Consider the following 24,617-nt stretch of genomic DNA (forward strand, 5'->3'; position numbering starts at 1 on the left):
TCGCACTACCCCCATCTATGTAAAGATTGAGCAGCCAGGGTGACATAACACATCCCTGACGAAGTCCCACCTTTACCTCGAACCACTCAATCTCTCCATTTCTAATCCTAACACAAGCTCTACTACTCTCATAAAAACTCTTGACTGCTCTCAACAGCTTTCCTCCTATCCCATATATCTGCAGTACCTCCCACAGTGCCTTCCTATCTACCCTGTCATAAACCTTTTCCAGATCCATAAAAGCCCAAAAAACATCCTTACCTTTTCCTATAGCTTTCTCACATATCTGTCTTACTACAAAGATCTGATCTACACAACCCCTACCTGTCCTAAACCCGCACTGTTCCTCACCAATTACTCCCTCTGTTCCTCTCCTAATCCTCTCAATCAAGACCCTCCCATAAGCCTTCCCAACTACACTCAACAAGCTGATCCCTCTGAAAATACTACACTTACACTTATCCCCCTTTCCCTTGTAAAGCGGAACTATACAGGCACTCCTCCAGTCCTCCGGCACTCTACCCTCTCTCCAACAAACATTAAACAACTTCACCAGCCAATCCACCATCACTGTACCTCCTTTCTTCATCTTAACAGCTGCTTTCACTTCATCCTTCCCTATTTCTCCTCCATTTTCCTCACTCATCATTCTCATTTTCTTAGTGCTTTCCACTGCAACTACCTTTCCCTTCCTATCCTCCTTCACATTTAGCAACTCCCTAAAATACTCTGCCCACGTTCCTCTCACCGCCTTCTCTTCCATTATCATCTCTCCATCTGCACCTTTTACCTTTTCCTCTCTACTTGATTCGTCTCCTTTTTCTTTTTTAATTTCCTTCCAAAATATCTTTTTATTGTTTTCAAAATTTTCTGTCATACTCTTACCCCATTTCATATCTGCTCTCCTCTTTGCTTCCTTTATCTTATGCTTAGCTTCCTTTATCTTTACTTTGTACCTCTCATACGATTCCCTCGTCCTAATTTGCAGCCAATCTATGAATGAATGCATCTTTTCTTCTACACATTTCTTTGCTTCCTCACCCCACCACTCACTACCCCTCCTTCTTTTTCCTCCCGCCCTCCTTGTTCCACACACCATCTTTGTACACCTTATGACTCCCTCCTTGAACCATCCCCATTCCTCCTCCACTCCTAGTTCTACTCTATCCTTTACTCCCTCCCACTCCTCTTTCAGTTTCTTCTTAAACTCACTCTCCTTTTTTTCCTCATTTAAGCAGTTCACTCTAAGTACCTCCCTACCTTCTGTCCTTTTCCTCTTTATCCACCTATTTATTCTCCACTCTCATTTTACCTTCCACCAGAAAATGATCTGATATTCCCCCACTCTCTCCCCTTAGAACATGTACATCCTTAACTCTTCCTACCATACTCCTGGTCACCACTATATAGTCCATTAACGCTCCATCTGCCACCCTTCCATCCACCACTCTCTCCCATGTGTACTTATGCTTGACTTTCTTCTTAAATACTGTATTAGCTATCATCAACTCTCTTTCAAGACACATCTCCACCATCATTTCTCCAATACGATTTTTACCGGGAACTCCATACTTCCCAATCACTCCGTCTATTGGCTCATTTCCTACCCTAGCATTAAGGTCTCCCAATACAACTACATTGACATTTCTCCCTAATCCCTCTATACACTCATTTACATCTACCCAAAAAGCCTCCCTTTCCTCTACGCTCTTCTCACTACCAGGTCCATTCGCACTTACAAAAACCCACATCTCCCTTCCCAGCTTCACCTTATTCCACATCAACCTTGATGAAACCTCCTTCCACTCCATTACCCGCTTACTTACCTCTTTACTTACTAGTATAGCCACCCCTTCTCTCCCTCGTCCACTCTTCACTCCTGAGTACCTCCCAGCTACACTCCCAAACTCACAGTTGCCCTTTCCTTTAATTTTATTTTCACTCAAAGCCAGCACATCCATCTTTCTTCTCACAAACATACTGCCAATCTCTTCCCTCTTACTCTCATCTGTACCACATCCACGCACATTAAAAGACCCAAACCTTAGGGTACTGGTTGGAAAACTCCCAGACCCTCTTATGCCTTTTCTTTTGTTTTTAGGAATGTCCCCTTTCGGGGCTACAGGTAGTAGGACTCCTAATCCCATCCCCCGTCCCTTTTTTTGTCGCCTTTTACGACTCAAGTGGGAAAACTTGGTGGTAGCATTCTCTTCCCCCACCACAGGGTCGGCGAAAACAGAAAATGAATACTCAGAGAAATGGTACAGGACAGCAACAAGGGGTTGGGGGGCAGCATAACGGAGGGACAGTCGTAGTATAAAAGTGCCTTCATTTCTCTATGAACAGAGTTTTCCTCTATCATAGACAAAATGATGTGTGGCTCTGGTCCGTAGGGGCGCCCCATATAGACACTAAAGTATCAACTGCATGCTACTTTGCCACAATAACATGCAGCCAATACTCCAGACGCCGAAAGATATTTTAAATTCTGTATTAGATTGTCCAGCTACAAGTCGGCTTGGGGGATATTTACAAAGTTGTTTGCCAGTCTCACAGATGCAGTTTCTATCTATATCATCGGGTAGCTCTTATCATTCAGAGTATTTTGAACCCAATTAATAAGTATCGCGAATTAATAGTAACGACGGTAGTGATTTTGATTTGTTTATTTCCTATTTATACATATACATATACATATACATATATATATATATATATATATATATATAAAAATATAAATATATATAGACATATATATATATTTGGGGTGGGTGGGTGGGGTGGGGGGTGGTCAAGCGTCCTGGAATACGATGAAAATTCCTCTTTCAGTATTTCGCCAGATATTCATTCATCAACACCCACAAAGAGTAAACACTCGCCCACGCTTTCTTCAAAATAGGAGATACAAATGAAGCTTTGAACTATAGACCTTGCACATGTAATACATAAAATTGTGGAGTTCTTGATCAGGGTCTTGATGACCTACCCAGTAAGATACAATATGGATTCCTTTCAGGAAGATCTACAGTACTCTAAGTGATTAAAGTCAATGACAATTGGGCAAAAGCGTTGGATGAGGGGAAAGCTGTGGACGTAATATACTGTACTGCGATTTCATTGAGGCATTTGAATTCCGCAGAAAGGGTTAATGAATAAAATTGCATGTTGCGGCATAGGAGGACACTATCTGTTTTGGATTAAGGAATTTCTCATGAGCAGGAGACAACGGGTAATGGTAAATAAATGGAGTTGCTTCTAATATATATATATATATATATATATATATATATATATATATATATATATATATATATATATATATATATATATATATGTATATATATATATATATATATATATATATATATATATATATATATATATATATATATATATATATATATATATATAATCAGCCTTTCTGAGTCCACTGCCGAACAAAGGCCTTCATAGCATTCCATGATTCACACGACCGCACCAACCTCTGCTACGTCACTCCTGCAAACCTCTCGATCTCGTCCGTCTTTCCACCTCCTGTCTGGTCTCCTTCTGCGCTTCCCATCTCGCGGCGTCCACTCAGTAACACACTTGCTCCATCGCTCATCAGTCGTTCGCACCAACTTACCTGCCCAATTCCACTTCCTCTCTTTCACCGCCTCCACAATATTTTTCACTCTATAAAGTTTGCTCTCTCACCCAACTTGCTCTCTTTCAGTCTCAGCGTTATTCCCATCATTGATCTCTCCATTCTCCTCTGTAGTCCTTAGCTTTGTTTCCATTGCCTTCGTTAGGTTCCAAGTCTCACACCCGTAAATTATTGGTAGCAGAATGCACTGATTGTAAACTTTACATTTCAAACATAAAGGTAGAGAGCCTCTCAGGATTTTATTATACTTACCAAACATTATCATGATCTTTTGTCACTTTCACCATCTGGCCTAAATAATTATACCCTTCTACTTCTTCAAGACTCTCATCATCAATTATAATCTCTTTACTTTGAACTTTCGCGTTGAACATTACTTTGGTTTTGGTCTTATTCATTTTTAAACCTACTTTGAGACTTTCCTTGTTCAGATCACTCAGTATATCCTGCAAGTCCTCTGCTCTTTCTGAAATAAGAATAATATCATCCGCAAATCTTAGCTGGTTCAAGTATTCGCCATTAATCTTCAAACCTTTTTTTTCCCAACTCAACCTTCTGAAAACCTCTTCCAAGCAAGCTGTAAATAATGTGAGTGAAACTGTATCGCCTTGCCGTATTTTCACAATGTCAAGATGATTTTTTCTGTAGAGTACATTATTTTTTTCCTAAGCTGTATTTAGTTGGATTTTTTTTATATACATAAAAATAAAACAAAGATCTTTAATATTTCATCATGAAAATCTCCGAGTGGGTAGAAAGTTTTGATCGTGAATGTATTATCGCCAGAACTTATAACTGTCGCGTTCCCAGACCCGGGTCGGACAGATATGTCCTTCTTGCCTTGAAAGGTGTCTTATACGAGGTAATTGACGCCCGCGGTGATTGGACACGCTAAGGTCATTCGTTTATAATGCAGAATTACAATCCAACTTATTCAATGTGTGAATATGTCTGAGAAGGTTTTGGATTTATTTATTTATTTTATTATTTCATGTATGAAAATATAAATTAGAAGAAGTTTGACCACTGAAATGCACGTTTTATAGTCTTGATTTTTTTTCAAATAGCATGATCTTAAAAATGCCTGATAGCAGACGAACTTTTCAATATTGCAATTACATTTTTCACCGTTAGGACATACTGATGACGTAAAAGTTGCTGTTTATATTCTTCAACATGGCCGGCACGCAATACGAGAGTGACTTCACATCGAGCGAAGAAGATTTATCGGATTTGGATGCCCTTTCGTGTTCCAATGTGAGTACGGTACAAGGATACATGTACAAACTAATTCGGATATCCAAATAAAACTCAAGTGACGAAGAACATGTCGAGAGCGAGAAATCCTCAAAGGATGAACGCCCAGAATGCGCAGGAAATAAGGACTGATGAGTTCGTCGGAATGCATTACTGCATGCACGCTTTACATACATAAATGCACACCAACGACCACACACCAGACCGGACACATGATTTCGTGCGTGTGAAGGTTTGAAGGCATGGAATGGTAGGCTTAACCCATTAAACTCCGATGACAAGATGTCTTGTCATTTGGTCAAATAAAACAAAAAATCATAAAACACCAAAATGTTTGATCAAACACCAGAAAAATATGACGTCAGTCCTCGCTTCGCTCGCAGCGAAGCGAGGACTGACGTCATATTTTTCTGGTGTTTGATCAAACATTTTGGTGTTTTATGATTTTTTGTTTTATTTGACCAAATGACAAGACATCTTGTCATCGGAGTTTAATGGGTTAAAAAAAGTCAATGTGATAGTCAAAACCTACATGTCAGGTTCATCAAAGTCCATGTGCCCAGTATCTGGCATGTCTGGTTCCCAATCAGGATCGGTGTCCATCATGTTATCCACCATGTCGTCCACCACTGGATCCTCCTCACTACTACTACACCCAAGACCCAAGGGTTTGTCCCACTTTGGCTCAGATAAGGCAACTGCCTCGGGTAGGGACGCAGAGACATCTGTGACAGGTTCAGTCTGGGTTGACGCCACCTCCTTCAACCAAACTGGGCAACCACTCACTTGGACACCGACATCTTTGGTCATGGCTCTGTTCATTTGTGTCCCTCTGTTCACCGCTCCTGGCCTTATGGAAACCTGTACAGGTTTGTGAAACTTCGGACTTGGTGGTACAAACATTAGAGCTGCAACAGAGGTGGATTTCATAGGCTGAAATGAGTAACACCCAAACATCATTAGTCAACCCTAACCATGCGTGTTAACGACTGTCAGTGACAGCGTAGATTACACTGGTCTACCTATCCACATGATACAGACCGATACACCTACCCCACGTCATTGTCTTTTTTCAACAGTAGTGCTCCTTCGACGGCGTTTGCTTGCCGAACCTGGGGTCTCGTCGATGACAAAAATTGTCGGCGTTTCACCTTCTTTTAGAATGGGTTTCATGCTACTTCCTATTGACTCGGCAAGGCCAGGGTCCCGAGTGTACTTTTTTTTTCTCGAAATGTTTCGAACAGAATTTCGGTTTCAATCGAGGGTTACACGAGTCGTACCGTCTGCACCGAATGATCCAGTCCTTATTGTGAACAGGATCTAACCTGGATTTTATAAATATACTCGTAGATGACGCTTTGATGGGGGCTAACCTGAATTTTGTAAATATAGACGACGTTTTTAAACAGATGTACTCTGTAGCACAAATACGATGTTTCTGAATGTGAATGGAAGTGTGTGTTCTCACTTGGTTTATTTTCTTTCAAAATATTAGGCAAAAATAATACTTGATCTTACATTTTCTAAATATTTACCCTCAATAATGTGTTGAATATCCTTCCAAATATTCTCACAGAAGTGTTATACTAAATGCTGGAAAAATATGCCACTGTATTATTACTTTCTCCAGTAATATAGGAGACAGGTTTCTCGACCACTGCAATAAAGTAATGAAAGTTTTGTGTGTGTGTGTGTGTGTGTGTATTTACCTAGTTACCTAGTTGTATTTTACGGGAAGGGGAGCTATGCTCATGGGTCCCGTCTTCATATCTCATTTTATCTAAACTATTTTTAAATTCATGTATTGTTTTTGCACACACCACTATCTCATCTAACTTGTTCCAACTGTCTATTACTCTGTGAGGAAAGCTGTTCTTTTTCAGATCTCTTCTATAGCTGTCTTTCTTGATTTTCTTTCCGTGTCCTCTTGTATTTCTATCATCCTATTTTATTAGATCCTCTCTATCAATGATTTCTATTGTGTGTGTGTGTGTGTGTGTGTGTGTGTGTGTGTGTGTGTGTGTGTGTGTGTGTGTGTGCGCGCGCGAAAGGGTTTCACCCCGCCCTCCATAGCGTATACTGCATGGATAGATGACGTACAGTGAGACAGATCGCCATGTACAGGTATCACGAAGTGATATTTATTTAATATATATCCAGTGACAAAGATATTTTGGCATTGATACGGTGGCCAACTGAAATGCATGTAATATGTTTTTCTCACCTCTACTGAACCTGATAATAGAAAAAGGAAAAATATATTCTCAAGAACGTTCTCAATAATATTATATCTATAGTAGAACATAAAAAATTCCTATCTTAAACTCATATTATCACTGGGATAAATGCAATATGTTGCATCACCAATAATATTTCTTACTCCTAAAAGAGATGTGACAAACTATATAACTATATGGAAAAATGGCTCTAGAAGTCTTGATAAGCGAACTTTTTGTAAAAAAAATTCTTCTTTGATCCGGAAATATTAAGAGCATTTTTTTTTAATCCGGAGCGTTTATAATTTACTGAAAATAAAGCTCTATTTGACTGAAGACAACTTGGAGCTCTTACCACTATTCGAAAGACGAAAGATCTTGTATACTTAGTTTGTGAGTGCCTATTTTCATTTTGGTTACGTAGAAGATTTGAAACTAAGATGTATAGTGACTGACGAGTTAAACACCATATGAAGACGGTCTTTATTTGTACGACGTTTCGCTTATTACAGCTTTTTCAAGTACAAGTTGAGATATACATGCTTAAGATTAAATAAGAGGAATGGAGGGAACGGGGAAAGAAAGAAGTAGGGGGTGGGGAAGGAAAAGGAGGAGGAGGAGGATTAAATACTGGGAGAGGTTGAGAAGCCTGGTCCAAACGTCCGAGGGCAAATTGCTCACAAAGGGTGGTTTAAATTTTTGTTGGCCATGGGTATTAGAGGAATTATGTGGGGTGAGATGTTGAACATGCCCCTGTTTTGTTCAATAGTGTTGGTTTCTTGAATGATCGCTGCTTCCAAACACTTCCTGCGTATCTTATCAGGCTCTCGTATCAGCAGCTCTGCATTCTTCCAGTCCATCAGGTGGTTTTCCATGTTGTTCCTATGTGTCACACATGCATTGGTGGCGACATCATGCCTGACGTCGTAACGGTGTTTACGTATTCGTGTATTCAGGTCGCGTGATGTTTCTCCGATGTAAGCTTGATCACACCCCGAGCACGGAATACGAAAAACACCGGCTTTGGTGCCCGGTATTTGGTTGTTTTATGTTCTCGTCCTCGTGATGTCTTTGATCGTCCTGCTGGTTTGGCACAGTACTTCCAAATTGGTGGTTCTTAGAATATGAGTCAGGTTGGTGGCAATGTCGTTGGTTGGCAACACGAGACGTTTTGCTGTGCTGTCCTGCTGCCTACAGTTTTCCCGAATCTTAGCGGGCTGTTTTCTGAAATTATCCAAAAGAAATTCTGGAAATTTTAATTGTAAAAAAGTATCTTTAATAAACCTGCACTCTTCTTCTAAGTATTTTGCACTGCATATCCTGAGTGCCCTAAGGAAAAAGCATATTACTACTCCTTTCTTGGTCCTAATGTCATGGTGGGAGTAGAAATGAATTAAATCGTTTTTGTTGGTGGGTTTTCTATATACTTTAAATTCCAGCTGGTTACCATGTTTAAAGATGTGTGTGTCCAAGAAAGGAAGAGAATCGTGGATTTCTTCCTCTAGGGAAAACTGAATGGTGGGTTCTACTTCGTTAAATGCAGTCTGCAAGCGATGAATATTGAATCACCTGAGTGTGATGAGTAAGATAAAACTTTGCGTTGAACTTAATTATTTCAAGTTCCAGGACCACTATTTCCACCAGAAACTTGGCATGGCCATGGGTTCTCCGTTGAGTGCAGTCCTGCCCAATTTGTTTATGGAATTTCTTGAAGCAGGACCTTTTGCTAACATCGTTCCCGAGCATGTGACCTGGGTGCGATATGTGGAAGATATCTTCATCGCTTGCAGACTGCATTAAACCCAACTTCTTTCTTTCCTCGTTCCCTCCATTCCTCTTATTTAATCTGAAGCATGTGTATCTCAACTCCCAGCACACCAGCTTGGCAGACTTGTGGGCCAAGTTGAGGACAGCTTCCGGGAGACGCGCCCCTCGTCCTGCCTCACATCCAGAGCCACAGCAGGAAGCGGATCGATTGGCGGATATGTTCGCCACACGGTGCGCCAGCTCCCAGCTCCCCGCACAGATGCAGAACCTCCAGCAGCAGCTCAGGCCGTCACGAGAGCAGGCCGTCGGTACGGCGCGAGCAACACCTGACGTCACCGATGTACCTTTCACGCCATAAGAACTGGCCCGGGCCAAGAAAGGTCGAGACACAGCTACGGGGGCGGATGGTGTGACCTACTCTATGCTAGCTCACGCGGGGCCTGCCGGGGAGGCAGCACTACTGGCCATGATCAACCATTCGTGGCTAGTAGGACGTTTCCCAACCGTCTGGAAACGAGCGGATATCCAGCCTACCCCCCAAGCCCAGGGAGCCCTCTAAGCCACGTCCCAGGTCCCTGCTGAGCTGCACGGGCAAGACAGCGGAGCGCATGGTACTCACCCGTCACATGTGGCGTCTGGCCCCACTCCACCCACACATCTTCAGATTCTCCAAGGGCGTAGGGACGGCCGACAGCATCATGACCCTCCTGAGACACGTAGACAACCGCCCTGCCGTGGCCGTTTTCCTCGACCTGGAAAAAGCCTTCGAGCTAGCCAGTGCTCACGCCATCCTAGATGCGCTGGTACAGCGGGGCATCCAGGGACGACTTTTCTCCTGGATAGAGGACTACCTGCTGCACCGACGTTCCCGGGTCAGGTTCCAAGGCCACCTTTCAGCTTACCGGGAACTAGAGAACGGCACTCCGCAGGGTGGGGTTCTCAGCCCAGTCCTCTTCTACATCCTGATGGAACAGTTGGTGAGCCTACCCTTCCGGGGTGGCACGGAGCTTCTCAGCTATGCCGATGACCTAGTCCTCGTCGTCTCGGCCAGAACCCAAGGCAATAAGATTGCCAGAGCGCAAGAGGCTCTTGATCTTATCTCTAACAAGTGTGAAGAACTGGGCCTCAAGTTTTCAGTTGAGAAGTCCAAGGCATTGAGGTTTAAGGCCACCACCCCGGACACCCACCTCCACATTCAGGGTATCCAGCTAGCTTGGACCAGCTCGTACCAGTACCTGGGAGTATGGGTTGACCAAGGCTTATCCTTCAACACCCAGGTCACCTACCTAAGGGAGAGGACGAGGACGAGAATCATTGTCATGAGGGCGATGAGAAGGACACACTCTGGAGCTTCATATGCCGTGCTGCGCCTGTTCTACATACAGGCCGTCCGCTCGTTGATTGATTACAGAGCTGTCGTGCTGGTCTCCCTGTCACCCACCCAACAAAGGAGGATCGAGTGCATCCAGAACCGGGCTATGAGGACCATGCTCGGGGCACCTCGCTGGACCAGTAGGTCCATAATGCAAAGTGAGACTCGACTGGTACCTCTGGCCTCCAGGGTTCAACAGATTGCGACTTGCCGGGTGGCCAAGATCCTCCGACAAGACAGGAGACCATAGCACGAACCAAAATCAGAAGGACCCTACCGCAGCGACGGGACCTCTTCAGCACCAACACCTGGCTTCGGAGGATAGCTGACGCCACCAACGCACTGTTCGACGACGGCCACATAACCATGTGGAGTCCGGATCTGCCCGTTGCAAACTACGTTGTACCGGCCCCATGGCAGCCCCCAATCCGTCGAAATCATTATCAACAACCCGCCAGCTAGCAAGGCACAGTGCGCACAACACGAGCTGCGGTTACACGCGCTGGCATCTGTGGCACAGGCCAGCATCCCAGGGGGAGTCGTGTACTACACAGACGGATCCGTGGACCCTGTTCGAGGCACGACCGGAGCGGCGGCAGTCACCGACGAGGAGACGCTGTCATGGAGGACCCCCGACCACTGCTCCACCCTGCAGACGGAGTTTGTTGCCATACAGCAAGCCCTGGAGCACGCCCTTCACCATCGTGAAGGTGCGGTGATCATACATACAGACTTCAAATCTTCCCTCCAGACACTTCAGCAAGCCAGCCCCACCGACAACATCTAGCTTATAACACCCATTCAGTTCAGCGCGCAGAGACTTGCCGGCGAAGGCCGGCACCTACGGCTAAACTGGGTACCCAGTCACGTGGGACTCCGAGGGAATGAGTTGGCGGATGCAGCAGCCCGAGCAGCTAGCACTATGCCCGCAGTATCCTGCTACGTCCTCCCCAGCCTGCAGCAGATCAAGATGCAGGCTAAGCGGAGCACCTGGCACTCCGCCCATCACCACCACCGCACCATGGAAAGAACCTCGCGGCAGGCTGCATGGTACGCTGCCACCACAAATTACCAGCCGCTACAATGCAGCCGTCCGCTACCTAGAGCCGACGAGGTTTGGTTGCACAGGCTCCGGCTCGGCTACGGCACGCTGGATCAGCTGCGGCCCGAGTTCAGTGGTCAGGAGTGCGAACACTGCGGCCTTCAGGCCCGTCGACCTAGTTCACTGCCCCGCCACAGCTCAACTAAGACAGCAACCCGTCGAGGGCCCACAGGATGAAGAAGCCTTGGCCGCTTACTTGGTCAGGCGGTCTCTCAACACACCCAACAAATTGCTGACCATCATGCGAGACGCTCCGCCTCCTCGCTGAAACATGGTAGCGAAATATCGAGGCGTAAGCCCCAGCGGCGGGTTCGTGGCCCGCGCATTTTTATATGTATGTATGTATATATATATATGTATATATATATATATATATATATATATTATATATATACATGTTTTATGAGTATATATATATATATATATATATATATATATATATATATATGTATATTGTTGTGTATACATGCATATACTAATGTTAAATAAATAGACTAAAAAACTATCTCAACTTGTACTTGAAAAAGCTGTAATAAGCGAAACATCATATAAATAAAGGCTCCGTCCTCATAATTGTGTTTAACTCGTCAGTCTTATCGGCAACTGCTACTTTCATGAAAATGTGTAGTATAGAAACGGTCGAATTTCTCCGTCTTCGCTGGCTCTTGAAAGACATTTTTTGGGGCTTGAATATACAAATTCTTGAGTTTTGTAAGATTTATGCAGCGACTTGATTAGTTTTGTACGAAATGGTGCGACGATTCTTAGAGACAAACTGAGAAGTAGCTTTTCTTGAAGCTAGCTGAGAAGTCGTCTATCAACAGGTAGACCAAACATGTTCAAAATATACGTAAATTTTGTATGAGGCACATCAGGAAAATATAGAAATATAGGCAAGATATAGAAAAATATGGTATAGAATATAACTGGATATCAATAAAGTATAGTATAGTTGCATAACATGGAAATAATGACGTGACACCACACATCTTTATGAAAGGCAGAAGCAAGTCATGCCGTCGTTGCTTACGCTCGGCCACCTCCCGGCGATGGAACACCATGCATCATAATGAAATAAAGTTTTTCCTTTACATATATATTCTTGATATATAATATATGATATGCATGGGTCGTGACACAGGTTATCACTAGATGTATAAACAATGGGGGTTTCCTCAGGCCAGATAAAGTTACAACATTTGGTTTTATGTTGAAGTGCGTAAGACAGTATGAGTGGAAGGGTGGTGAGGTAAACACCAGGAACCGTTGGATTTTTATTAATAACGTTTCGTCCCGAAAGGACTCCCTCAGGACGAAACGTTAGCAATAAAACTCCAACGGTTCCTGGTGTTTACCTTACCACCTTTCCACTCATTTGGTTATATATCATGTCGTCAGACTTACGACGGGATCTCGTACCCGCATACCAAATGACGTATCTATGCATATACAAATACGTGCTTGCATAACATATCACCATTGTAACAATATTTAGATTTGAATTCATATATTGTTCCAGCTTGGGCTATATTACACTAAGCTATTCCAAGTATTTATATATCCATATAGAAAACTGTATTTCTTCACTTCTTTTAGACATGTGGTCTTTCTTAATTTGTTCCCATTACCTCCCATCTTTAATCAGATCTGTTGTGTCAATGCAAGCTATCCCCTTTAGTGACCTAAATACTGTTGTCATGTCCCCCGTTTCTCTTTGATCTTTCAAAGTATGTTTTATCTGCCAGGCTGGTGACCAGTTTAGTTGCTGCCCTTTACATTCTCTCCATCTTGCTTACATCCTTCACTCTGTGCGGGGACCATGCTACCGACGCATATTCCAGTTTTGGACGAATCAGGGTTTCGATGAGTTTTTTCATCATTTCTTCATCCAAATATTGAAATGCCGTTTTGATCTTCTGCAGTAGTCCATATGTATCTCCCACAATTCTGCCTTGTCTGTCAGGTGACAAACATACATATATTTATCCAGGGTTTTTTTCCCCTTTTACAAGGGAGGTAGCCAAAGTCAAAATGCATAATTCCACTCCCATCTATTTCATCCCCACCCACTGCACTCCCATTCACCACCCCTTCCCCACTCTTTTTTTTTCCTCCTCCTGGATGACGGGTCATCCCTGCATCTCACCCATCTTCCTGCATCGGGCTGTGTCAAAATATCATTCACACATAACCACTCCCTACCCCCCCCCATCCCCCACTTGAATTGAATTGAATTTTATTCGGATACAATCATACATACAATAAGTACAATACATACAAGACTCAATATTATACACAGTATATATAATTGTACATCCGAGGATGGCACTACCATGCATCACAATATTATCTACACAACAATTTTCCACTCGCCCCTATCTTCTGTCTTCTCCCTTCCTTCCTCAAGAGATACCCCCTTTTAGCCTATCCATCCATCTCATCCTTGGTCGCTCCCTCATGTTCACTTCATTCACCTCCGTCTTCCACACTTCTTTTACTAAATCATTCTTCACTCATTCTTTTCATATGGCCAGTCGTTCAACTAGGGCCGTTTCTAGTTCATCAGGCGCCCCAGGCAAGAATTCATTATGGCGCCCCACCCACCCCTCCATCCCCCCTCCGGGCTGGAAATAATAACCTAAACAATTTCGAACACAACTAGCATCACAAGTTCCACAACAAAAACAACATATTTTATTAATAAATCATCTTCACGTATATGTATACACAGCAAGGAAAAGTATAGACTCAAAAGTATACTAACGATTTTTGTAAATTTTAATAGAATAACACCATTATACATTTTTATTGCAAATCCATAAGTTAGCTAAATTCGACCGAAAACCGGCCAAAATGTGAAATGTGCTTTCAAACATAACACCTTTGCATCAAGTATCAACACTTTCATTATTCATTTATTTTCGCGTTTGCATTTGTATTTATTTATTTATTTGAATTATTTACGTAAAAAAATACTGTCTCATTTATTTATATATTAATTTTGGATGGCAATTTGGCGACCCCCACCCCCAGCAAATGGCGCCCCAGGCGACCGCCTGTGTCGCCTGTGCCTAGAAACGGCCCTGCGTTCAACCATCCCAATCCTCTTCCCTCAATTCCCTTCTCCTTTTCCACCCCTGCACTCCTCCTCGTTTCTCACTCTATCCAGCCTAGTAGCCCCTACCATACCTCTCAGACATTTAATCTCAAACACATTTAAAATCTTTCTCCCTTGTTCCATATCTCTGCCCCATAGAGTGCTGCAGGCACAATCACCCCTCCATACAATCTCCTCTTAGCATTCAATCCTAAATGTCCATTTCTCATTACACTTTTTAATCCCCCAAGGCATTTACTTGTTTCTCTCAATCTACAATCTACCTCCACCTCCACTCCTCCCTTTCCCGTCGCATGTGCCCCCAAGTATTTAAAGCTATCCACTGCCCCCAGCCTCTCTCCCTTAATATTAACTTTAAATTTGCAACCTGTCAGGTAATAGGTTGTCTTTAATCAACACTCCTAAATCTTTCTCCTTGTTTGCTTTTGTAATGTATTTGCTTCCTAATAAATAGTTTATGGTTGGTCTTTTACCACCATTGCCCATTTCCAGTACATTACATTTTTTTGGTATTGAACTTCATTTCCCATTTCTGGCTCCATGTAAAAAGTGTCTAGACATTTTTGCAATATTCTACTGTCCTCACTTTCACTTTTCTCATGATTTTTGTGTCATCTGCAAACATGTTGGGATAGCTTGTTGTTCCTTCAATCATGTCACTGATAGACAAGAAACCTTATTGGTGCAAGGGCTGAACCTTGTGGAACACCACTCATTCTTGATCTCCATCTTTGTGTCTGTGTGGTGTTTCTTGTAAGCAGATGCAGTCAATTTTAAGTTGTTGAAGAATGTGCATGTTTTTCCAGTTTAAGATGCTTCCTGGGCATTATCACTGTGCAACAGTGTATAACAGTTTCATCAGATGTGGTATGATGGATGATTTTGGTCATACTCCCTTGTTAGCTGTGGTAGCTTGGAGTTTTTCTGTGTACTTGAATGTTGTTTCTAGGGGAGTTGGATTTCATTGGGTGTGAGACCTTGAAAAGTAATCATTTATTCCAATTGGGTCTGATGGGGACAACAGATCTAGGTGGTTTGCATATGGTTTGATATTAGTGTAGTTGGCTGTGGGAGAGGGTGGATTTCAGCTTGCACTTTTAATTTTGAGGCCGCAGTGGGTATTGTGGATGGGAGAGATTTATTTCTTAATATGATGACCTTATTTGTGTTATCCTTGTCAAAGTCTTTGATCCATTTGAATATCTCTATTAGATCACCCCACACACTGCATCACTCCAGAGAAAGTTAAGGTGCCTAAGCCTGTCCTTGTAAGGTAAATTTCTGAGCCCTTGTATCATGTTGGTCATTCTCCTCCATGCCGATTCTAGTGAACTGATATCCATTCTATAAGGCAAAGACCAAAACTGTACTATATATTCAAGGATGGGTCTAAGGTCAGATAGTTTGATAATTACCTCTGCACCTTTATTCATAACCATCCTAGCAAAGAAACCTAATGCTCTGTTAGCTCTATTCCTGGCACCAATACAGTTTCCTGGTCAAGATTTACTAGAACTTCAAAGTCTCTCTTGCACTCAGTTTTCTCTAAAAAAAAAGTGTTTTAAGTTATACCTGCTTTCTGGATTATGTAAACCTACATTAACACACTGCACTTTGAGATGTTGAAGTCCATTTGCCATTTTACTGACCATGTGAACAATTTAAGATCTTCCTGCAGAATTTTAGGATCTCCTAACTTAATTAGGCATCCTATTTTAGTGTCATCTGGAAACTTACTAACATTGCTATTAATCCCATCGTCCAAGTTGTACAGTACATATACATAATGAACAATAAGTGACCCAAAACCGAGCCCTGGGGAGCTCCTCTAGAAACACTCCTCCATTTGGATTTTACACTGTTCATGGTAACCCACCGTTTTCTGTCACTGATCCAAGCTCTAATCCATTCAAACATTTTTCCTCCTATGCCATGGGCTTTGACATTTAGTAGTCTCTGGTGGGCACCTTGTTGAACACTTTGCTAAAGTGAATGTAAATAGCATCATAACTATCAATGTTATCTAACATCTTGAAGATATTAGTGTAAACAAAATAGATTAATTACACATGACTTACCCTTGGAGAACCCATGCCGAGTCATAAATCAAATTGCATCTCGATGTGATCTCATTCTATTCGCTATTACTGATTCAGGCATTTTACCTATTGGCCTGTAATTGTATAGACAATTTATCTCCATTTTTTAAAACAGGAACAACATTTGCCTACACCAAGCAACAGGCACAAAACTGGTGTCTACCGTCTTGTTAATCATTTCCATTGACTGACTGTAGATTTCAAACTTATGCTCTTTCAGCACTCACCTAGACCCAGGGATTTTGTAGTTTTAAATCTATCAGTCCGTTTGATTGCTTCTACCCTACTAATGCTGATGTTAGTCTACTACCTTCATTCCTAATGAACATTGGGACGCAGTCAGGTACTGTATTTAACCTCTCCTTTGTGAACAGTGAGAAAATATTTGTTAAAGCCTTGCTCATCTTTTCCTCCAAATCAATCATGACACCATCATTTTTAATTGAGCCTATCTTTTCCTTATTATTTCTTTAGAGATGAAAGAAACCCTTTGGGTTGGGTCTCGGCTGTCTGGTAACCTTAACCCATTAAACTCCGATGACAAGATTCTTGTCATTTGGTCAAATAAAACAAAAAATCATAAAACACCAAAATGTTTTATCATACATTTTGGTGTTTTATGATTTTTTTGTTTTATTTGACCAAATGACAAGAATCTTGTCATCGGAGTTTAATGGGTTAATTTTATAGTTGTTTCAATGTACAGTCAAACCTCGGTTTTCGAACATAATCCGTTCGAGAAGGCTGTTCGAAAAGCGATTTGTTCGAAAACCGAAACAATTTTTCCCATTATAATCAATGTAAATAATTTTAATCCGTTCCAAGTTTCTCCACTTCCTCCAATACCTGTGGCCTTTGTTTGCTAAAAACACTTGATCCTTTAGCCACATCACTTGCTTTAACCTGGTCTTCATTTTTTAGGATGGTGCTTATTGTCGATTTCGCCATCCCAAACTCCTTAGCCAACGCAGACACACGAACGCCAGATTCATATTTCGCTATTAATTCTTTTTTAAATTCAATAGTTTTGCGCACTACTTTCCTCTTTTCTTCACCACTTGAACTTGCTTTCTTTGGACCCATGATTAGGGGCTAATACACGATGCAAAGATGAAAAAAAGTCAGATTTACGTAAATAAGAACGAACACGTCTGCTCGGAATGAACTTTGATCGCAAATGCGCTACGGAGGAAGCGTCCTTAGCGTTCGAGTTCTCTCGGCTCGCGAGTGAGCCGCGTTCGGGTACGCTCGGCTTCTTTCGGTTTGTTCGAGAGCCGAAATTTGGTCGAGTTCTGAGACGTAAAATTCTCGAAATTTTTGGTCGAAAACAGAAGCGTTCGATAACCGAGGTTTGACTGTATGTGCACTCTTTTTAACCAGTCCATCCATATCATAATTGGATCCAAGGTGTTTCCCCGTTTCTTTATTCTGGTGTAAAGCCCTCTTTTAATTCCTATCTCATTTCTCAGACTATCCATCATCCATTTGGAAGTATTAGTATTCTTCGACTGTATTGCCTTGATGGGAATAAATTTCATTTTGTACTGCATTCAAAATCCAGTTTCTTCTGGATTGAACTTTTCTTAAAGTGGAAGGGTTGTAGATTCTGGGGTGGATAATAGGTTCGTAGGTGGGCACTGTGGTGGACTGGAGAAGGTGGGGACGTTTGTACAGGATTTTTTTTACTCCTTTCTTGGGGTGGGTGAAGGGAGGTGATGAATGGGTTTGTTGGCGAGGGTTTTGGTGGATTGGTATAGGTTTTTTTTACTTTAAGCCCCAGTCACACCAAGCTTACGACCTGTTTCCAACCACTTCTGATGGTGGCAATTTCTCATGGGTATTTCTTATTCATCTTCATGATGGGGAGGAGGGGGAGATTCATGCCAATTGCATTGTCTTGAATTCTTTTTATAAACTGAGGAACAGCACAAATCAGCCTGATCGCTGGTGGTCAGAAACAGGTCATAAGCTTGGCGTGACTGGGCCCTTTGATGGGTTGCAGGTTCATGACACTGGTGAAGGGGTTGTATGGCTTTGTGCAGGGAGCTCTAGTGTCATATGGTTCATCTCTCTTGATGTAGAGGAGTGGAACTATGAGGTGGGGTTCATCCAATGGATTGCACTGCTTCCGAGTATGCGACTCTTGGTCTGATTATCCTGGATTGTACCAGTTTTCAGGCTTCTCTGAAACTGATGCATTGAGTCTGACACAGATTACTTCCTTTTTGTATTTGTGTTCTCTACAGTCTGAGGATGATGCAGGTTGGTCTGATTAACCCATTCAACTCCGATGACAAGATGTCTTGTCATTTGGTCAAATAAAACAAAAAATCATAAAATACCAAAATGTTTGATCAAACACCAGAAAAATATGACGTCAATCCTCGCTTCGCTCGCAGCGAAGCGAGGACTGACGTCATATTTTTCTGGTGTTTGATCAAACATTTTGGTGTTTTATGATTTTTTGTTTTATTTGACCAAATGACAAGACATCTTGTCATCGGAGTTGAATGGGTTAAGTTTATACATTTGGTTGGATTTGAGCAGATTGGGCAATGTAAACAAACCTTCTTGGCAAATATATTGTCGTCTAGTATGTCCAAAGAACTGGCTGTTGAAGCAATGACATGGGTGTGGATAGTATTTCTCTACTTTGTGAATTATGCTTAAATAACCTACAGTCATGTAGGTTAGCTGTGATTGATTGAAGATCACTTTTAGTGTTGTGGTATTAATCTTGTACTGTTTATGGTTTTCTTAACAATATACTTTCATTACTTTTGTGTGGTATCATAGAGGGGTACTGTAAACTACTCTCACACTTGTGTTAAACATTGTATGTGGTGTTGCTTGACTTGGTGAGCCCTTCAGGGTTGTCAGGGCTTCAACTGTCATACCAAGGTCTCGATTCTATCCTTATTCTAGGGCATCCCTTGGGGCCAAACACCATGACGAGTTCTGTACTCATCTTCAAATTCATTACATACCCTCATGAGAATTCAGGACCAAGAATCTTGGGTAGTCTAAAGGCCTGTCCAGACGAGCGGGCCTGATCAGCAGGCATGCCCTTTAACCCATTAAACTCCGATGACAAGAATCTTGTCATTTGGTCAAATAAAACAAAAAATCATAAAACACCAAAATGTTTGATCAAACATTTTGGTGTTTTATGATTTTTTGTTTTATTTGACCAAATGACAAGATTCTTGTCATCGGAGTTTAATGGGTTAACAGGCACATTTGAGGGGCAAACGGTCGAATTGCCCGAGTGCTTGTCGAGCAAAATCACCGAGATGGTGACTGGTAGCTGGAGGTTCGACCCTGCCAGGCACAAGTTAATATCGTGAACCCACAGCAGGCTTCCCTCCATGCTTGTTGTACCGCACTATATATGCTACTGGCCTCATCGGGTATGCCCAGCTATTCGTCAATTCTGTTGTGTGGACAACATTCACGGGGAGGCCCAGCAGAATTTGCCTGCCACCCACACCCGATCGTCTGGACATGGCTCAAGTCTGTCCACTTTGTCTTGGTATGGGTCAAGTTGGTTAGCAGGGCTGTGTAGGCTCAGGAATGCAGCAACTCTTAGTGGAACTGGGGCTGTATTTATTGTGGTGCGAGTCTGCTGATGACACCAACAGTGGTGAATATTACCATCTGTGAAGATGGGTACTTGCTCTGATGTTACCAAGAGATTATTCAAGCTTGGGAGTGGGCCTCTTTGCTTCACTCACTAAGAAGTGTTACAAAGTATGGAGAGAGGGACTTCAACTTAGGGATGACATGCACGAGAACACGGGGGCAGATCCCACCCTTTATCCCAATACTACAGGGAGGTAGGAGAAAAAGATCATTCTCAAGGAAATTACAGAAGATCAACAGTAGTACAAAATCATTCTTTATGGGTAAATTTTTTTAACTGACAACTGCATAGTCCTGGTCCATTAGGCCACCCCCAAAACAGTACCTGGAGGTTCCCATGTTATCATACAGTCAGTACCCTAGTTGTACTTTTGACATTGACTGAATATACTCTGCTGCTGCCTAGCACAAGTGACCTGCATGAAGTGGTCCTGCAGGGTGGACAGTGAAGCTGCACGTTTTCAGGAGGCACAGACAGTCTCTGGACTTTGTTCTTCTCTCAACTTTAACATTTCTTACACCTGTTCACAAATAAAGAGCTGACAGGCAATGCCTGTTCCGCTTCTACTTACCGCTTTCAACATGCGACACGGAAATAGTCCCACACTAATACAATACTGACAACCCAAAATATCTTTCCAGAGATATCTGTGAGTGGGACTGAAGACCACTGGCAGCTACTGTGGGTATCAGGGTTTCTTGTTTATCAAACCCGAGGCAACAATTAAACCCATTCAACTCCGATGACAAGATTCTTGTCATTTGGTCAAATAAAATAAAAAATCATAAAACACCAAAATGTTTTATCAAACACCAGAAAAATATGACGTCAGTCCTCGCTTCGCGCGAAGCGAAGCGAGGACTGACGTCATATTTTTCTGGTGTTTGATAAAACATTTTGGCGTTTTATGATTTTTTGTTTTATTTGACCAAATGAGAAGAATCTTGTCATCGGAGTAATTATCATGTTGATCAACCTACCTGGTGAAGGGCAGCAGTTGGGCTTCCTCAAGGATAAAGAATCTGGTGCCCAAATGAAAAAATTTGTTTGCAGGAAAATGAAATACAATAACTGAGAGAATATATTTAATAAACTGGCTAAAAATGGTTGTAGAAAGTAAGGGATGGCTGTACATAGAGGATGAGGTTGGGGCCGATTATAAAACTCCAGAGGCGAAGTCAAATGTGTAGGTAGGATAAATAATGTGCCCAACAGCTGTGCATAAACAAAGAGCTTAAGCTGTAGCTGTTGGTGGAAGGTGAAGAGAACACATTGGCTGCAGTTTAGCTTTATGTTACGGAATAAAAATGAAGGTGGGAGAAAAAGACGGGTGTTTATTTAGATACAGCAACTTCATTCACTGAAAAATGAAAAGATTGAGGGTGAGGAAGAGGGTGAGGGTGAGGAAGAGGGTGAGGGAGAGAGAGGGGGAGGGAGAGAGAGGGGGAGGGAGAGAGAGAGAGAGGGAGGGAGAGAAAGAGAAGAGATAGAAGGGGAGGGGAGTGAGGGGGAGGGGGAGAGAGAGAGGCGGAGGGGGGAGAGAGAGAGAAGGGGGGAGAGAGTGCGAGATGATTAATTAATAAATATTAGAAAAGAGGTGATGCCTTCACAGCAACACAAATTTTCCAAAGATCTATGGTTAACAAATGTTACAAACTTGAAACATGGAAAACTAAACAAATTTCACGTGCTGACACTTGGCTCCAAATATACGAGCTGCACCCAGAGTACTGTCTAATGTAGTGAAGGTGACCTCCCTGAATAAAAATGTTATCAAAGCAAAGCTACAGGCACACTTTAGTTATAACTGAAGCCAGAAGGGGAAAACCAAAGAAAGGAAGGGGGGGAGAGCAGCACAAAGGTTCCTCAACATGTATCTGCACTGGATATATGCAAAAATTCACCAAAAAATCCAACAACTGTGCATAATTCAACTACCAATGCAGATACTGCTATGGGGTACAGCTGACTGAGTACTGGATCCAAGATTGACAACTGAACTAATTGAATACAACATTCAAAAAATTAGGAAATAATTGTGGAACAAGAGAGGATGCAGTTGAGTGGTGAAATTGGATAGAGAACTGAGAATAGAGAGAGAGATAGAGCAAATGAAGGTATGGCATGGGGAAGGGAGGTAAATTAACCCATTCAACTCCGATGACAAGATGTCTTGTCATTTGGTCAAATAAAACAAAAAATCATAAAACACCAAAATGTTTGATCAAACACCAGAAAAATATGACGTCAGTCCTCGCTTCGCTGCGAGCGAAGCGAGGACTGACGTCATATTTTTATGGTGTTTGATCAAACATTTTGGTGTTTTATGATTTTTTGTTTTATTTGACCAAATGACAAGACATCTTGTCATCGGAGTTGAATGGGTTAATGAAACCCGTAAACAAAGAAATTGGGCAAGGAAGAAGAAGGGTCAAGAGGGAGGGAGGATTAGGAAGAGTACAAGAAAAAGAGGAATAGATTAAACGGGTGAGGAAGAAGTATGCAAGAATGAAGATGAGAAAGACAAGAGATAAAAAGGAAGGGAGACAGAGATAAGAGGGTCAAAGATACTGAAGTGTCTGAAAGAGAGAATGTGCTAGAAGGAAAAACAAAACCCTAGTTCAAAGCAGCAGCGGAAGCAGCAACAGCTAGAAAATCAAGTTGTAGGTTGATGACAGGAGGTCCAGTAGTGACAGAAGCTTCTGAGGAGAACTGAGGGACAGCAGGAGTTGCCCGTACTGCTATGTACAAAAGAAAAAGCCCAACATGATGCAACACAATACAATGACAAAATTGCTCCTAAATCCTGGGCTGTGACTATATGAAGTCATCATAGTCATAGAAATCATTGGCAACATCATCCTGAAAAAAAAAAAAAAAAAAAAAATTAAATAAATAAATATATAATAATAAATAAATAAAATAAATAAAAATAAATAAATATAATAATAGCAAATAAACAAACAAATATTTGGAATGCAATCATGGAATTGTGAACGTATATATGTTTGTGTGTGTGTGTATTTACCTACCTAATTGTATTTTACGAAAAGAGAGCTATGATTGTAGTGACCCGCTTTTGTATCCTTCAGCATCCAGTTTGATCTTAAATTCTTGTACGGTTTTTGCACTCGCTGGTTCTTCATTTAGTTTGTTCCAGATATTCACTCTGTGTGGGAAGCTATTCTTTTTCAGATCTCTTCTATAACTATCCCTTTTAACCCATTAAACTCCGATGACGTCAGTCCTCGCTTCGTTGCGAGCGAAGCGAGGACTGACGTCATATTTTTCTGGTATTTGATCAAACATTTTGGTGTTTTATGATTTTTTGTTTTATTTGACCAAATGACAAGGAATCTTGTCATCGGAGTTGAATGGGTTAAGTTTCTCGTGTCCATTTGTTTTTCTCCTATCCCACTTTAGTATATCATCTCTATCAAGGACTTCCATCCCTTTCATAATTCTATAGATGGTTAGTAGGTCTCCTCTTTCTCAGCTTTGTTACAGGGTTGGTAGTTTGAGTTTGTCCAATCTTTGTTCATATGTCAAGTTGGAGAGTTGGTGCCATCTTTTTCGTTGCTCTCTGAATTCTTTCTAATTTCTTTATGTTCTTTTTAGTACTAGGTGTCCATAGTGTTGCAGCATACTCCAATTTTGGTCTTATCAATGTAACTAACATTTTCTTTACCATTTCTTCATCCATGAAGTTAAAGGTCACTTTCATTGATCTTAACCACTTCCATACGGTGACGCCTACGTAGGTGTCATGAGGAGCAAGTGGGTACGTGATGATGACGACGTTGGCGTCTGGATTATATTCATTGTAGTCGTACCTACGTAACCTCTATTCTCTCTAAACTGGCTTCATCATATTTTCTATGGTTATCAAAATTCACGGGTGAAAGAGAATGAACGATTGAGCACTGACTTTATTTTTTATAATGCGATTATTATGACGCAACATCACACGTCGGGCAGCTAATGCTGCCAGACGTGTGATGTGCCCCGGAGTGAAGAGGTTAATAAATTGAAAGTTTCTCTGACTAATTGGTTGATATGCTTGTCTGGTGCCATGTCATTGGTGATACTCCTAGGTCCCTTTCTCAGTTGACATTTTTAATTTTCTTTGTACCAATTTTATATCATCCCAATATTCTATTTTTGCCTTTTCCAAACTCCATTACACTACATTTCTTAATGTTGAAATTCGCTTCACACTTCCTACTCCATTTCCAGACTTTGTTCATATCTTCTTGTAGTGATTTGCAATCTTACTCTGTATTTACTCTAATAGTTTCACATCATCTGCAAAGAAGTTCAGATAATATTCCACACCCTCATCAATGTCATTTATATATATGGCAAACATTATCGGAGCCAATACAGAGCCTTGTGGG

General features: G+C 41.8%; 1 protein-coding gene across 5 annotated transcripts in view; it reads right to left on the minus strand.

Moving 5' to 3' along the window:
* Positions 1 to 21,292: 21,292 nt before the first annotated feature.
* Positions 21,293 to 24,617, minus strand: part of eIF3j (eukaryotic translation initiation factor 3 subunit j) — a 61,114-nt gene continuing 57,789 nt past the window's right edge. For all 5 annotated transcript variants that reach the window (XM_076194196.1, XM_076194194.1, XM_076194192.1 and 2 more), the window contains one exon: positions 21,293 to 23,082. In XM_076194196.1, coding sequence (XP_076050311.1) covers positions 23,038 to 23,082 — 45 coding nt within the window. In that variant the 3' untranslated portion in view covers positions 21,293 to 23,037. The remainder of the gene's footprint in view (positions 23,083 to 24,617) is intronic.

This window comes from Oratosquilla oratoria, chromosome 12, assembly GCF_046742065.1.
Source record: "Oratosquilla oratoria isolate Oo_2021 chromosome 12, ASM4674206v1, whole genome shotgun sequence".
NCBI lineage: Eukaryota > Metazoa > Arthropoda > Malacostraca > Stomatopoda > Squillidae > Oratosquilla > Oratosquilla oratoria.